At 40.9% G+C, this 14,618-nt stretch overlaps 2 protein-coding genes across 11 annotated transcripts in view; one reads left to right on the forward strand and one right to left on the reverse strand.

Annotated features, from left to right (window-relative positions):
• The window catches only part of ANKRD6 (ankyrin repeat domain 6), a 157,997-nt gene extending 155,282 nt beyond the window's left edge, over window positions 1–2,715 (forward strand). For all 6 annotated transcript variants that reach the window (XM_074948105.1, XM_074948109.1, XM_074948106.1 and 3 more), the window contains one exon: window positions 424–2,715. In XM_074948105.1, the coding sequence (XP_074804206.1) occupies window positions 424–989 (566 nt within the window). In that variant the 3' untranslated portion in view covers window positions 990–2,715. The remainder of the gene's footprint in view (window positions 1–423) is intronic.
• Window positions 1–12,052, reverse strand: part of LYRM2 (LYR motif containing 2) — a 126,645-nt gene extending 114,593 nt beyond the window's left edge. For 4 of the 5 annotated variants that reach the window (XR_012638797.1, XR_012638796.1, XR_012638795.1 and 1 more), the window contains exons 1-3: window positions 11,950–12,052; window positions 9,445–9,585; window positions 7,489–7,661 (exon numbers count right to left, since the gene is read on the reverse strand). Coding sequence is in view for 1 of the 5 variants with exons in the window: in XM_074948110.1 (XP_074804211.1) it covers window positions 7,581–7,661; window positions 9,445–9,585; window positions 11,950–11,994 (267 nt within the window). In the remaining 4 variants the exon portion in view is untranslated. Of the gene's footprint in view, window positions 1–6,126; window positions 7,662–9,444; window positions 9,586–11,949 lie in introns of those variants that run through there. The other variant, XM_074948110.1, reaches the window with a different exon arrangement.
• Between the last annotated feature and the right edge of the window lie 2,566 nt (window positions 12,053–14,618).

Below are 14,618 nucleotides of genomic sequence, written 5' to 3' on the forward strand. Positions count from 1 at the left end.
GTAACCAAAAAAAATCTGCATTTGTAAGTTACTTTCACGATAAAAAGATTGCACTTCTGTACTTTTATGAGGAACTGAAAAATACTGTCTCTTTTGTTTATATTTTTGATTACAAATATAGGCACTGTAAAAATGATAAAGTGAGCACTGTGCACTTTGTATTGTGTTGTAATTGAAATCAATATTGAAAATGTAGAAAAACATTCAAAATATTAATATATTTCAAGTGGTAGTCTATTGTTATAAGTGTGATTATTCGTGATTAATTGACAGCGTTAGATATAAGACAATATATTATAAATGTCTACAAAATGTATAGCATGGTATATAGGAAACCTTGGCCTTCCCAATTCTCAGAACGGGAGATTCTCTTAATATTTGCATAAATGTCTGCTCAGAACTCATTCTTTTTTTAATTTATAGGTGCAGCGCAACAAATGATATCTGCTTGTCCAGCTCCTTCTGCAGTCCCTCAAGTTGTTAGGCCTAAAGACAAAGCTTTTAGCTCCAGTGCTGTTGACAGGTTCCAACAGGAAGTGCCATTGTCAGAGCATTCAGGTTCCAAATTAAGACATGTTAAGGTACAAACTGCTTTGCAGCCCTTGACTGAATTTGCAAAGACTGAGCAACAGAGTGGCTACTTCATAGACAAAGGAACTCAAACAAAGAAGTCTGGCAAAAGTGGGCAGTCAAGACACAGGCCCCAGCAACACACAGTAACACATACCCAGCCACAGCAACCATCCGCTCTGTCTGGAGATCAACCAGCCCCTCAGATCAAAGACACTTCACAAGCTCTGGAGATTACTCAGTACTTTTTTGAGGCTGTTTCCACTCAAATGGAAAAGTGGTATGAGCGGAAGATTGACGAAGCCCAGTGCCAAGCTAATCAAAAAGCACAGCAAGACAAAGCTGCACTCAAGGAGCATATTAAAAGTTTAGAAGAGGAGCTCAATAAATTAAGGACTAAGGTGCAAAAAGAAAGCTAGCATCAAGAAAACAGGTGCAGGCATGGAAACTGAGGAACTGTTTTTTATATGAACTGCAGTGTGGCTGATTTTGAGATCTATTAGTATGTAGAGTATTGCACCCAATACATACAAATATAAAAACTGCCCCTTTTAATGAGATGTAATTTTAGAAATTAGAAGTTCCAGAAATACCGGGAGTAAATATCCAAAAAGACTGTCTATGTAGTCATAAAACAGTAAGTCTCTGCAGATGGGACACACTCATGATACTATGAGCCCATAAAACTTTACAGTCAGAGATAAGAATTACCAGGTACTTCATCACCAGGTACCAATAACCCAAATCACATTCTAAAGGGAGAGTTTTCCCATTTCCTTGTAGGTCACAAAAAACACCTAATGGAAATGGTTTTGTTAGAAATAAGTTTTGTTTACAGAAGCTTCCCACTGATACTTTCCTTTGCCTTGGGTTTGCATTGTTCAAGCATATTGTAACTTTGACTTCTCCTTAATTATTGTTTGAATAATTATTACAGGTTACATGATTAGTGAAGGTATCTATTCAAGTAACCTTATTGAAAAGTTGTAATTTCTTATATCAGATGAGTGGCAAATATTTTACCAAGTCCTCACTATGTTTTATGAGCAGCAGTACGTTCATAGGCAAGACTCTTCCTCTGAGATACCTAAATTCCAATTTTCTATAGGAGCATGAAACACAGACCCAGTGTGAATTCCTGGCTCCACTAAAGTAAATGGCAAAACTCCCATTATCTTCAGTAAGGCCAGGATTTCACTCCAAATGACTTGCCTAGCACCTCTTAAGTAACCCCCTCTTTCTTTTGTTTTCCCACATCCATTTCCCTTAAGTGAAAAAAAGAAGAATTAGGGACCTTATATGTCCATTGTTTTCTAAAGGAAAATCCATTCCAGACCACCAAGCTTAATAATTAGACAACTGCAAACTGACTAGCAGAACACCAAGGCTGACTGTACTGAACAGAAAATTCTGATAGCAGTTTGGCCACATCGTTTGCCATAAATGAAAATGTCCAACTTTGATGGACAGAAAATTCCCCTTTGTGAACTGCTATTGAGAATCTTTCAGCTTATTATTTATCGTTTATATTGCAGTAGTGTCTAAAGGCCTCAACTGTGTTGGGCCCCAATTCTGCTCAGTAATGTACAAACATAAGTTACCATAGATAGTTGCAGCTCTATTCCTCTAGGGCTTTGTGCTTTAATCTAGTAGGAGACTCCATAAGATACTGACAATAGAGACAAGGTTATTTAACAGAGATCATGATAGCCCAGGAACAGCTATCCTAAATCATTCCACTTAAAAAAAAAAACTGCAATATTATGCCAAGGGAAAAAAAAACCAAAAAAGCAATCTCTTGACACTGGAATCCAGATGAACAAAACGTACTTTACAGTATTGTAAACATATTAACTCTTTAGAAATCGAGCTCATATCTTTTTAGTACATGTATAAAGCAAAGAAAATTGTATTATATTACAGTATTTTTAATTCTTATTAATGCACTATTAAGACAAGTACAGTATATCTGTAGTAATGGAGATATTTGTTAATGCTAATGCTTTGACTTCAGTAGTCAAAAATAAAGAATTAGACATTTTCATATGTTTACAACTTTTTTAAGTCAATTGTTTAAGCTACTGTAGGAATGCAGAGGCATGTTATTTAATTTTTGTATCATCTTAATAAAAAGTGAATGTTGCTCAGAAAGCTATTTTTCGTGTGTTTTCTAGCTTTACAGAGTTGATCACATTGAAAACTGTAAGATACAGAGTGGGAAATGAGAAGCAGTTTAAAATAATAAATTCAAAGGAACCAGGGCTGTCAAGCGATTAAAAAAATGAATCGCAATTAATTGCAGTGTTAATAATAGAATACCATTTATTTAATATTTTTGGATGTTTTCTACATTTTCAAATATATTGATTTCAATTACAACACAGAATACAAAGTGTACAGTGCTCACTTCATATTTATTTTTGATTGCAAGTATTTTTCAATTCACCTAATACAAGTACTGTAGTGCAGACTATCATGAAAGTTCAACTTTCAAATGTAGAGTTATGTACAAAAAAATGCATTCAAAAATAAAAATGTAAAATTTTAGAACCTGCAAGTCCACTCAGTCCTACTTCTTGTTCAGCCAATTGCTCAGACACAGAAGTTTGTTTACATTTGCAGGAGCTAATGCTGTCCCTTCTTGTTTACAATGTCACCTGAAACTGAGAACAGATATTCGCATGGCACTGTTGTAGCCAGCATCGCAAGATATTTACATGCCAGATGCACTAAAGATTCATATGTCCCTTCATGCTTCAACCACCGTTCCAGCGGGCATGCGTCCATGTTGATGACGGGTTCCGCTCGCTAGCAATCCAAAGCAGTGCAGACCGACGCATGTTGATTTTCATTATCTGAGTCAGATGCCATTAGCAGAAGGTGGATTCTCTTTTTTTGGTGGTGCAGGTTCTGTAGTTTCCGCATCAAAGTGTTGCTCTTTTAAGACTTCTGAAAGCATGCTCCATAACTCGTCCCTTGCAGATTTTGGAAGGCACTTCAGATTCTTAAACCTTGGGTTGAGTGCTGTAGCTATCTTTAGAAATCTCACATTTGTACCTTCTTTGCAGTGAAAGTGTTCTTAAAATGAGCAACATGTGCTGGGTCATCATCCGAGACTGCTATAACATGAAATATATGCAGAATGCAGGTAAAACAGAGCAGGAGACATACAATTCTCCCCCTAAGGAGTACAGTTAAAAATTTAATTAATGCATTATTTTTTTAACAAGCATCATCAGCATGTCCTCTGGAATGATGGCTGAAGCATGAAGGGGCATAGAATGTTTAGCATATCTGGCATGTAAATACCTTGCAATGCTGGCTACAAAAGTGCCATGCAAATGCCTGTTCTCACTTTCTGGTGGGCAGAAGACGAGGGTAGCATTATCTTCTGTAAATGTAAACTAACTTGTTTGTCTTAGCAATTGGCTGAACAAGAAGTAGGACTGAGTGGATTGTAGGCTCTAAAGTTTTACACTGTTTTGTTTTTCAGTGCAGTTATGTAACAAAAAAAATCTACATTTGCAAGTTGCACTTTAATGACAAAGATTGCACTACAGTACTTGTATGAGGTGAACTGAAAAATACTATTTCTTGTTTATCATTTTTACAGTGCAAATATTTGTAATAAAATATACACTTTGATTTCAATTACAACATGGAATACAATATAGATGAAAATGTAGAAAAACATCCAAAATATTTAATAAATTACAATTGGTAGTCTATTGTTTGACAGTGCGATTAAAGCTGCAATTAATTGCAATTAATTTTTTTTTAACTGCGATTAATTGACAGCCCTAGTGGGAACTAAGCCCCTGAATTCTAATCCCAATTTTCCCATTAATTTACTATCTATAAAATGCAGATAATTCTTAGGTATAAAAATTATCTTGCAGAGGTTCTATAAGGATTAACTAATTTAGTGACAGGTATTATTCATTCAACACAACGTTTACCATGGGACACAGGGAAAGGGAGCCTTTTCTGGCATTCTCCCTTACCCCACACTCTACACATTAGGCAAAATTGAAGCGATTCTTGGCTACTACCCACATAATCCACCCTTCCCTTTTACATACACACCCAAAATTAATCCCATTATTCCAGGAGAGTTTCTAATTCCTGCATGGACTCCTGCAGCAGATCTCATAACCCCTAAAAGGCTTCTGACAGAGAGACTCACATGGATTCTGATGGAGTCCGCACATTGTGCTCCTACAGACTTATGGAACCAACTGGGTTAGGCGCTTCATGGGACGTTCTCAGTCAAGGACTGTACCCTGGTTGGAAGTCTTATATTGCCCAAAGTGGGTAAGGAGTGACAAAGTTCATTTTGACCTGCACAATTTGTTATATAAAATTGCTTATAAAAACTAAGCACCAAGCTGAGTTAAAGAAATTTACAATCTGAATGTTTGAACTAAAAACTGTGATTACACAGTTTCAAGACTCTGGTAAAACCACAGAATTGCTATAATACAAGTGAAAGGAAATGCCCATTAGGATTGCTAGATGTTGGTTTTGATTAAGGGGGTCATCTCTTTCTGTACTATGTTTTTCTGGGGGCAGCTGGCAGCTTGTTGAAGGGAGGGAGGAGGAGAAAGGCCTTACTGTGAGTCAGAGTTTCACTAATCATGGTTGTCACCACTCTCACCACCTGTTGGGACCTCGACATCATTTTCCTGCATCTGAATGATGTCCTAATCTGATCAGTCAAGTAGAAGGAGCCAGATGACATCACCTTTAGAGGGTCAGCTAAATCCTGAGCAACAGCTGGGATATGAACCTGATGTTCCTAATATTACTCCCTGCCTATGTGTCAGTGCCTCCTTATTTCTTCTACCTCTTTTGCCTTCTAAGAGACCAGCTTAGCCCGCGAGGAGTAATCTACCCTTGCAATATTGCTGTAAGCCTGTGACCAAAGAGGCAAGCTAAAAACAAGATTGATCGAGACTGCTAAGTACTAGAATGGCTAATAAGTTTGTGTGCTTTGCCAATGATTGTTTCTAGCAGCTAAAGTGCAAGCAAGGAACAAACTGAAGCTGCAATTTAGAAAAGATCCATGAAGCTTATATCTCCCACTGGGTGTGTTTATTTTAAAAGTATATTGGTTGAACTTCACCCACTAACCCTCAGAAGTTGCCAGCTAAATCTGACTTTTCCAGCAAAGACTTCTACTATAACCTTAAGACTACCAAGCAAAGTTTCTCTCTAGATAGAAAAAGGGAAGTTTTCAAAACAAAGTTTCAAATGTTTTAACTGTTTTTCCTTTTTTTGTGAATTTGTTAAAAGGCTGTGTTACTGTGGGAGTAGGCCAGCATAAGTTTATATAAAGCACAATTAATTTAATGTTACAATAAAAGGGTTCTAGTACATTTTAAATCCTTAGCTCGACACTATAAAAGGGACAGAGTGTTAATGACAAGCTCAACTAGTTGGCAGAAATTAAAGAGACACCAACTTGAAAAAAAAAAATCACACTTTCTTATCCCTTAAGGTTACTGTAATTGAAGACAAGTTAAAATGAAGAAAAAAAAATCTTATCTTACTCAAGTTCACTAGTGTGTTGAGAGTGCATGTTATTTATTTTTTGTATTGTGGTAGCTCCTAGAAGCCCCACGGCTTCAACAAGGATGGTCCCAGCCCCAAAGAGCCTACAGTGTTATGTACAATACAAAAACATTAGGTGATACAGACAGAAAAAGACAAGGAAACAATTAGACAATACTGGTCAGCATGATCTGCAAGAAACTGTAACCCTGCAGCAGTGTGCAGACAGAGAAAGGGGAGTGGGAGGGGTGGGAAGACTTGGCCTTTGATGGTGATATACTCAGGCTCTGCTCAAAAAGGCCCTTCTAATCATCAAGGAAACAGATTTTTTTTCTTCAGTTCTTTAAAAAACAATCAGGACATACTAATAAAGAGCCTACTACCAGAATATTGATTTTCCTTTGAATTCCATTTTTTTAAAATCATCTTGTCAGTGTCTGTTTAAAAAATCCACAGGAGCAACCTCTCTCGACACAAACGAGAGAGCTGTCTAATCCAGAGTCTTGTCTTTGGTAGTAGCCAGAACCAGATGCTTCAGAGAGAAACTCAAGAAACCCCATAGACAACAATTTTGGAATATAGCCTAACTACAGGAGAAATTTCTTTCTAACAGCCCGTCAGTCAGTGGTTGGCTAACCAGCCTTGTGAAGTCTTTCAACCAAGTCTGCAGGTATAGCTTTGAAACTTGGTCTGCTGCTTGTTAGAACTGAACCAAGACATACTAGCTGGCAGCTGTGTACATCTGTTGTTTGGATATATAGCTATTTACATTCAGAGAAACTCAACCTCCTTTACTTTTGAAATTGATATAAACAAAATATGTTGCCATTCATGTGGGGAATACAACATGAGGAAGGGCCACAACATTAATATACCTTTTCTGTTTGTTCTACTTTATGTAAGAGATGAACACTTGTCAGTATAATCACAAGAGCTATTTCTTAATTTGGCAATAACCATATCCTAGGTTAAATTCTCTCACACTGTTAAGGTTTAATCAATCATGATTATGATTAAAGACACTACTTCAAACAAACAGGATCAAGTTATCACCTACACATGGGGAATTTTCTTAGTATTTTGAACAAGTTTATTATGAAACAAACTTCAGGAGTTTGGGACTCTAGAGAAGACTCCCATAATATTTAGAAGTACTAACGTACAAAAACACAAACAAAAATCTGGTTTGAATTTCTTTTTTTTCTTTGGCAATGCTGCTCTTCTCTCAGCAAGTATTATGTCACACTTTTGATTATCTGAACAAATATGGCGTAAGTAATTTGTCTATGCCAAATATTCAGGTAACAGACTCAAAAAGAGAAAGGAAATAATGGAATTGTACAGTATTCCACCTTGAAACATTACCGGTATCTTTGCATAAGACGAGGTGCTGCATCCTGGAGAAAGTACTGTACTTCTCACAGTGGATGAAAGTCCATTGGCTCTCAGAATTAAGGTTAGGAGTTTGCCAGCTGAAGTGTTCTCTCAAGCTCCTGAAGCTGCATGCTGCCCTGAGTAATCATCATCCTAACTGCATCCTGTAAAGTGAAATGGAATCTGTTGGGCTGAACACATATAACACACTACAGCACACAGCTTTTTGCCAGAGTTGCTGCATTTTTCACTCAATTTCTTTGCCTGAGTCAACGGCACACAATAAAGCATTCAGCCTCTAAAACAATGAAGACAACACAATATGTTCATTATGATAGGTGAAGCAACTGTCTCTCACCAACAGAAGTTGGTCCAATAAAAGACATTACCTCACTCACCTTGTCTCTCTAACATACTGGGACCGACACGGCTACAACACTGCGTATATTAATTTGCCATTCATTTTCCTTAAGTTCTTAATAGTGCCATTGGGGGTTATTCCTGTGGCTTAAAAGTAAGTGGAAAAGTTTCTTTGATTCAAAAATCTAACTACATTAGTATTTTCTTTATACATCCATGTCCTTTCCAATGTTTCTGTGAATAAATGGTAAGAACCACAGATGTGCATTGTAGAGAGGGATTTTTAAGAGATAAATGGTGTGGACATTCTTCTGAAATTCTTTAGTCTGCATAATTCCAGCCAGTAATTCTTTACTACTGACTAGGAAAGGTGCACAACTGGCAAGACGGGGTGTAGAAATGTTTGAGAAAAGGTGAAGTTTTCCCCACCCATGGCCACTTCCTACACAGATATCAAGTCAAGTCTGTTTTGTTCAGCCAAAATTAATAAATACTAATTTAAACATAACCCCAACAGATATCATAAAAAGGCAGGCCCAGCATTAGTAAACTTAAAATTGCTCTCCACTATTCAATACAAAGATGTAAAATTAAAAGTTGTCTGATTCTTATTTCAAGCAAGCAGTTTTTGTTTTGTTTATTCAATTTAAGAAATCAGAAAAAAATAATCAGAAAAACTTTATTTACAAGCAAGAAAGAAAAGGAGAGATAGTGTTGATAGTTTTCATAGATTCCAAGGCCAAAAAGGGACCATTGTGATCATCTAGTCCAACCTCCTGTACAACACAGGCCATAGAACTTCCCCAAAATAATTCCTAGAGCATATATTTTAAAAAAAATATCCAATCTTGATTTAAAAATTGTTGGTGATGGGAGAATCCACTCTGAGCCTTCTTAAATTATTCCAATAGCTAATTACCCTCACTGTCAAAAATTTACGCTTCAGTTCCAGTCTGAATTTGTCTAGCTTGAACTTTCAGCCATTGGATTGTGTTATACCTTTCTTTGCTAGGTTAAAGAGCCCATTATTAAATATTTGTTTCCTGTGTGTATACTAACAGACTAATCAAGTCACCCCTAACCTTCTCTGTTAGACTCAGTTTCCTAATCTTTTAATCATTCTCATGGTGTGATTTTTCATCCTGTTGATAATAGCCCACTTTAATTGATTTGTCTCGACTCCCCCACTGGGTAAAGCAACTCCCATCTTTTCGTATACTGCTATATATCTTCCTACTGTATTTTCCACTCCGTGTATCTGATGTAGTGGGTTTTAGCCCGCGAAACCTTATGCCCAAATAAATTGTTAGTCTATAAAGGTGCCACAAGTACTCCTCGTTGTTTTTGCTGATACAGACTAACACGGCTACCACTCTGAAATCTCTCCCCAATATATTGTATCGCTTTAGTATAAACATTACTTGTTTTAGAAAAATCAGCAAAATAGATACAAAAACAGGTGTTATAGAAGTCTTGGTGCAGTTCTTAAAAAACAAAAGCACATGACAAACCATAATCTGTAGCACTAAGAGTGCTGCCAAGTATATAAAAGACATTGCTATGAGGCTTCTGCCTCCGATTGCTCACCTCATCTGTTGCATCTTTATTTCTTTTGAATTCTTCCCTTGCCCACTCCTTTAGATAGTGCCGATCAGTTTCGGTAGGTACCTGACGAATAGCCTGGAGAATTCTTCTGTATAACTGAAGAACCTGCTGCCGTCTCAAGAACTGCAAAGAAGAGGGGAAATGCCAGTTATGTTTGCTGCTCCAGTGGTCTCCAGTCAGTTATATTATCAAAGAAAGGTTTTTTTAAAACCTTTGTAGAGATTTAAGCCAAATACCACCTGGAAATTAAATGAACCAAGAGAAAGTACCTGCTATGCAAGTTTAGTATATAATAAGCTTAAAATTTAGAAGAAAAACAGAGTAAATTTTAAATTTGAATGATCTAATCTGAGCTGGGCTATTGGAATAGAGCAGGGGTTCTCAAACTTCATTGCACCGGGACCCCGACAACAAAAATTACTACACGAGCCCAGGAGGGGGTACTGAAGCCTGAGTCCGCCCAAGCCCCACCACCCTGGGCAGGAGGGCCAAAGCTGAAACCCCAGGGCATGTAACCTGAGCCCTGCCGCACAGGGCTAAAGCCCTGGGACTTTGGCCCCGAGCGATGGGGCTCAGGCTTCAGCTCTGGGTCCCAGCAAGTGTAAGTCACCCTGGGGACCCCATTAAAATGGGGTCCTGACTTACAGTTTGAGAACCGCTGGAATAGAAGGAAATCTATAAAAAGGACTAGAAACTCCCATGATTAGCTACTGTATATTGCAAAGTGCTTAGTCATAGACCAGGGCCCCACTGTGCCCTCTATAAACAACAGAAAGATGGTCCCTGCCCCACACATCTTACAATCTACAGCCTGGTCTACATATAGCTTTTGCACCAATATAATTATTTCAGTTAGAGGTGTGATTTTTTTTTTTTTACTGACATCACTATATTTAGGCTTGGGAGGATCAGATGTGTATTGGTAAATGTAAATTTCACTATACATGCACAAATAAATAAAAAATATTTCCACTGATAATCAAAATGTATGGATAGGCAAAGTAAGAAAAATACTGCTTGAGAACTTATCAGAAGTTGATTTAAAGTTATTTACTTTGTATATTTTGACAATTTAGGTTTTAAAGATTATAAAGCATTAACTTTTTGAATATCAATGTCTCCTGTCTTTAAATAATCATTGTCTGAACCCCTCATAATTCCCCACAACTGTGAAAATAGAAATAGCCTAAATTTAAAAAAAATGTGTAAAAATAAACATTGATGTTATCCATCAAAATTATTTTTTTAAAAAAAAATCAAATTCTGCCAAGCCTAGTTATACTAGTACAACCCTAGTGTGGATGAAGTTTTACCAGTATAAAAGTATATTACACTGGTACATCTTATTCCCCATCACATGCAGAATAGGTATACCAGTATAAGCACCTTTATATCAGTACTACAGTGTCCACACTTACTTAGGGGGGTTATACTAGTTTAACTATACCAGTATAACATTTGCACAGACAAGCTCTAAATATCAGAGTTGTCGGCACAGAAATTATAGCTGTATTGGAGAAGGAAAAGAAGGAGGGGGAGCTCTGTGGAACCCACACAGAAAACTGGGAGGGGGGATTAGAAGGATTCTTCAAACAACATGCTGAAGGACCAATTAGAGAGATGAAAGAATCAGGAAAGGACTCAGTCATGAAAGCCAAGCCAGGTCAGATTACCAGAGGAAGAGCACAGTTGACCTTATCAAAAACCGTTGTGAGGTGGAGGAGGGGATGCAGCACTGTTTCTGAGCTTTGGCCACGGAAGGGGGCATCAGAGATTTGGCCAATGTCTATACGTACAGAGAGCTCTCCCGTCAGTATAATAAAAGCACCTCCACAAGAGGCAGAAGCTATGCTGGCGGTACAAGCTCTCCTGCCGACATAACGCTGTGCACAGGAGTGCTTATGTTGATGTAATTTTTATGTTGATGTTGCTTGGGGGTGGCTTTTTGACACCTCTGAGCAACATAAATTTTGCCGACGCAGGCTTAGGGTGGAGACAAGCCTTTGGCAAGAGCTGTTGTAGGGTAGGGCAGCAGGCTCGGCAGGGATCTAGGAGGGAAACGGAGGGGAGGCTACTGACGTCCAGCTAGAGTTGTGGGTGCTTAGCCCGACTGAAAATTGGTCCAAGCCACTCACCCAAAGTCCCCCCGCAAGTGGCTCAGCAGAGTCTCTGGCGCTGCCAGCTGCCCCCCCTCGCGCCGGTTCTGAAAAACGCCGGGGCTCGTGCCAGCCACCCGGCCGCGCCCAGGTGGCAGGTAACAGGGGCAGCCTCTGAGCCCAGCCCGGACCCCTGCACCCTGTAACCCGGCAGCGGCCCCGGGCCAGGCCGGTCGCTGGCTGCGCCGGGGCCCCTAACAGCAGAGGCTGAAGCCCCCCCGCTCCGGCAGCAGCGACTCCCTCAGCCGCCGCCACCGCGACCCCCCGGCTGGGCGGCCCTGGGGAAGGAGGGGCTCTGGCCGGCGGCGAGCCGGGACCCCCGGGCCGCTACCTGCTTCAGCGTCAGCGCCGCCGGAGGCAGCCGGGACGCGGCCATGACACCGACCAGGCCCTGCGTGCGCGCCGCAGCCCCGCCTCCGCCGCCCGCCCTCGCGGGGCCCCGGTCCCCTCCCTGCCCGGGCGCTCGCGGGGAGCGGCGGGTCCCGCGGCTCAGGCAGGGGCGGACACCTTCGAGGGGTGAGGCTCAGCCAGAGGCGGGGAAGGGATTTTAAGGCCTGGCCTCGGCGTGGGCGGGAAACCTGCGGGTTCCGGGCCGCCCAGTGCCGTGCCCCGCCCCGGGCCGCAGAGCCGGCGCCAGTTCCTGTGGGCGCCCCCGGGGGAGGAGCCGCACAGCGCCCCCCGGCGTCCGCCTGCCCAGCGCTGCAGCTGCTTGTTTGTGCCAGCCGAGACCCAAGCCCGCCCCGCGTGGGCAGCCGGCGAGCTGGGAGGGTGGCTGAGAGGCCTCCTTTCCCTGGACGATGGGATTAGGGAGGTAAATAACCCAGCAGGCTGCAAACAGGATAGCTCAATGGTTTGAGCATTGGCCTGCGGACCCCAGGGCTGTAAACTCAATCCTTGAGGGGGCCATTTAGGGATCTGGGGCAAAAAATGGGGATTAGTCCTGCTTTAAGCAGGGGGTTGGACTAGGTGACCTCCTGAGGTCCTTTTCAACCCTGATATTCTAAAATGAGTAAAGGCAGTAGATTAGAAAGACAGTAGATTAGAAAGACAATGCCTGAGCTAGCTAAAATAAAAGGGCACTATTATTAAGAATGTAAAGATGAGGCTGAGTACAGCAAGTGAGCACAGAGCTTGCTGCACAGGAGGGGTTGGTTCCTGCAAATTAACCAAGCCCATCTAAAAATGTGTGAGGCAATGTATAGTAAATGTAATGAGATGTGTAATGTCTATAAAGGGAGAGACTTGCCTTGTAATTTTGGAGCTGTAATGTACTTTGCATGCGTCTAGGGTGACCAGATGTCCTGATTTTATAGGGACAGTCCCGATTTTTCACATTTGCCTACATCCGTCCCACCTGCATTTGAGTCTAATCAACTCAGTATAGCACTGCTGTATGCTAAATAAAGATATCTCAGTGACAAAGGCTGGAGTCCAACTGAGTTCTTGGGAAGCACCATAGAAACTGATCCCAGAGGGAATCCCAAGGACTTTCCTCCCCAGCAGTCCTGAGGCTGTTTTAAATTATGCCTGGCTATACTCTTGGGGTTGAGGATAATCAGACATCTGGGAATTGCAGGAATACAGCAAAACTCCAGCCACACACTTTTCCCCCTTAACCGCACCATCACAGCCCTATTAAAGAGCCCCCCAACTGGATGCACACAAGGCTGATGCATTTAAGTCCCATAACACTGTTAAGTTCTCCTTGGTCTAAATAGGCTGCAGGGTCTCTTTGGCCTCTTTAGCACAGTTTGTGGGCACAGATTCTGTTACCCCTTCAGAGTTGGGACCTGCAATCCAGCTGGCCACAGTCCCCAAGCTAAATGTGGACCCTCCCCCCCTCCAAAGACCTCTCTAAAAATCCCAGTAGCTTAAGCACCTTCCCAGAGCTCCAACCCTGCAAGCATTCTCTGGTTTAGTTTACTTCTTCAGGGACAGGTGAGATTTCAAGCACATAACGTGCAGGCTTAGTAAAGATTTCTGACCCAAACCACCATAGGACAAGAGACATACATATTTAGAGAAAACAATGAAATGCCTATGTGCTCTTCCCTGCCTCAGTTTCCTCACCACTCAAGGCAGTAGTTTGGGGGTTTGGTCAGAATCCTTTAGGGTGTGCAGGATCCCCTCTCCTGCACATAGCTGCTTCTCTGAATCATTGAGTGTCTTCTCTACAGCCAGCTTCTTTTGACATTGGCTGGGCCTGCAGTACAAAAAGGTCCTCTCTCTGCTACAAAAGCATGTCCCTTCATTTCTCTCCATCTCTGTGGTTTTAACACCTAGCACTAACTCCTACTTCCTCTGTTTCCCCCTTTCTGGAGAATTTTCATTGCTTCAAATCCTGTTCCCTTGCATAGAAGATGGAGAATACTGGTTTCACCTAGGATGTGGCCCTCCCATTTGAATGGAAGCTTTATGATGACTCTCCAGTGTCTCTGGTCAGGTAGGGATGTGATACCAGCCCTGCTGGAATTAACTGAAATTATTAAAAATAGGAGACCATTAGACACTAATTTAACCATAAATTCTTTTATTAAGCCCAAAGGCTAAATGATATTTTAATCAATTGCCCTAAACATTCCTAAGCCTAAAAACACCCAATACAGTAATAAAGTATCCATAAGCATGTGATCAGTATACTTACATATAGGCCAGACTGAGTGAAAACTCTCATCCTGGCATGATCAAGTAGGATCTGATAACTTTCAGCTTCATGGCTCTCTTTATACCCTTCAGTTAAACTTGCTAGCTTTAGCAAAAGCCCAGTTTGAAAAAGTTTATCCTTGCTACTTTCCTTCCAACAAGGTCTTCCTTTCTTCTCTCTTCCCCACTCCTTGCTTACCAGCAGAACAGTGGGAAGGTTCGTGTTTGTTTCTTTTAAGACACAGTTTGTCTTGTTACTAGAAAGAAAAGGAGTACTTTTGGCACCTTAACAAATTTATTTGAGCATATGCATCCGATGAAGTGAGCTGTAGCTCACGAAAGCTTATGCTCAAATAA

This window comes from Natator depressus, chromosome 3 (genome assembly GCF_965152275.1).
Source record: "Natator depressus isolate rNatDep1 chromosome 3, rNatDep2.hap1, whole genome shotgun sequence".
Taxonomy (NCBI): Eukaryota; Metazoa; Chordata; order Testudines; family Cheloniidae; genus Natator; species Natator depressus.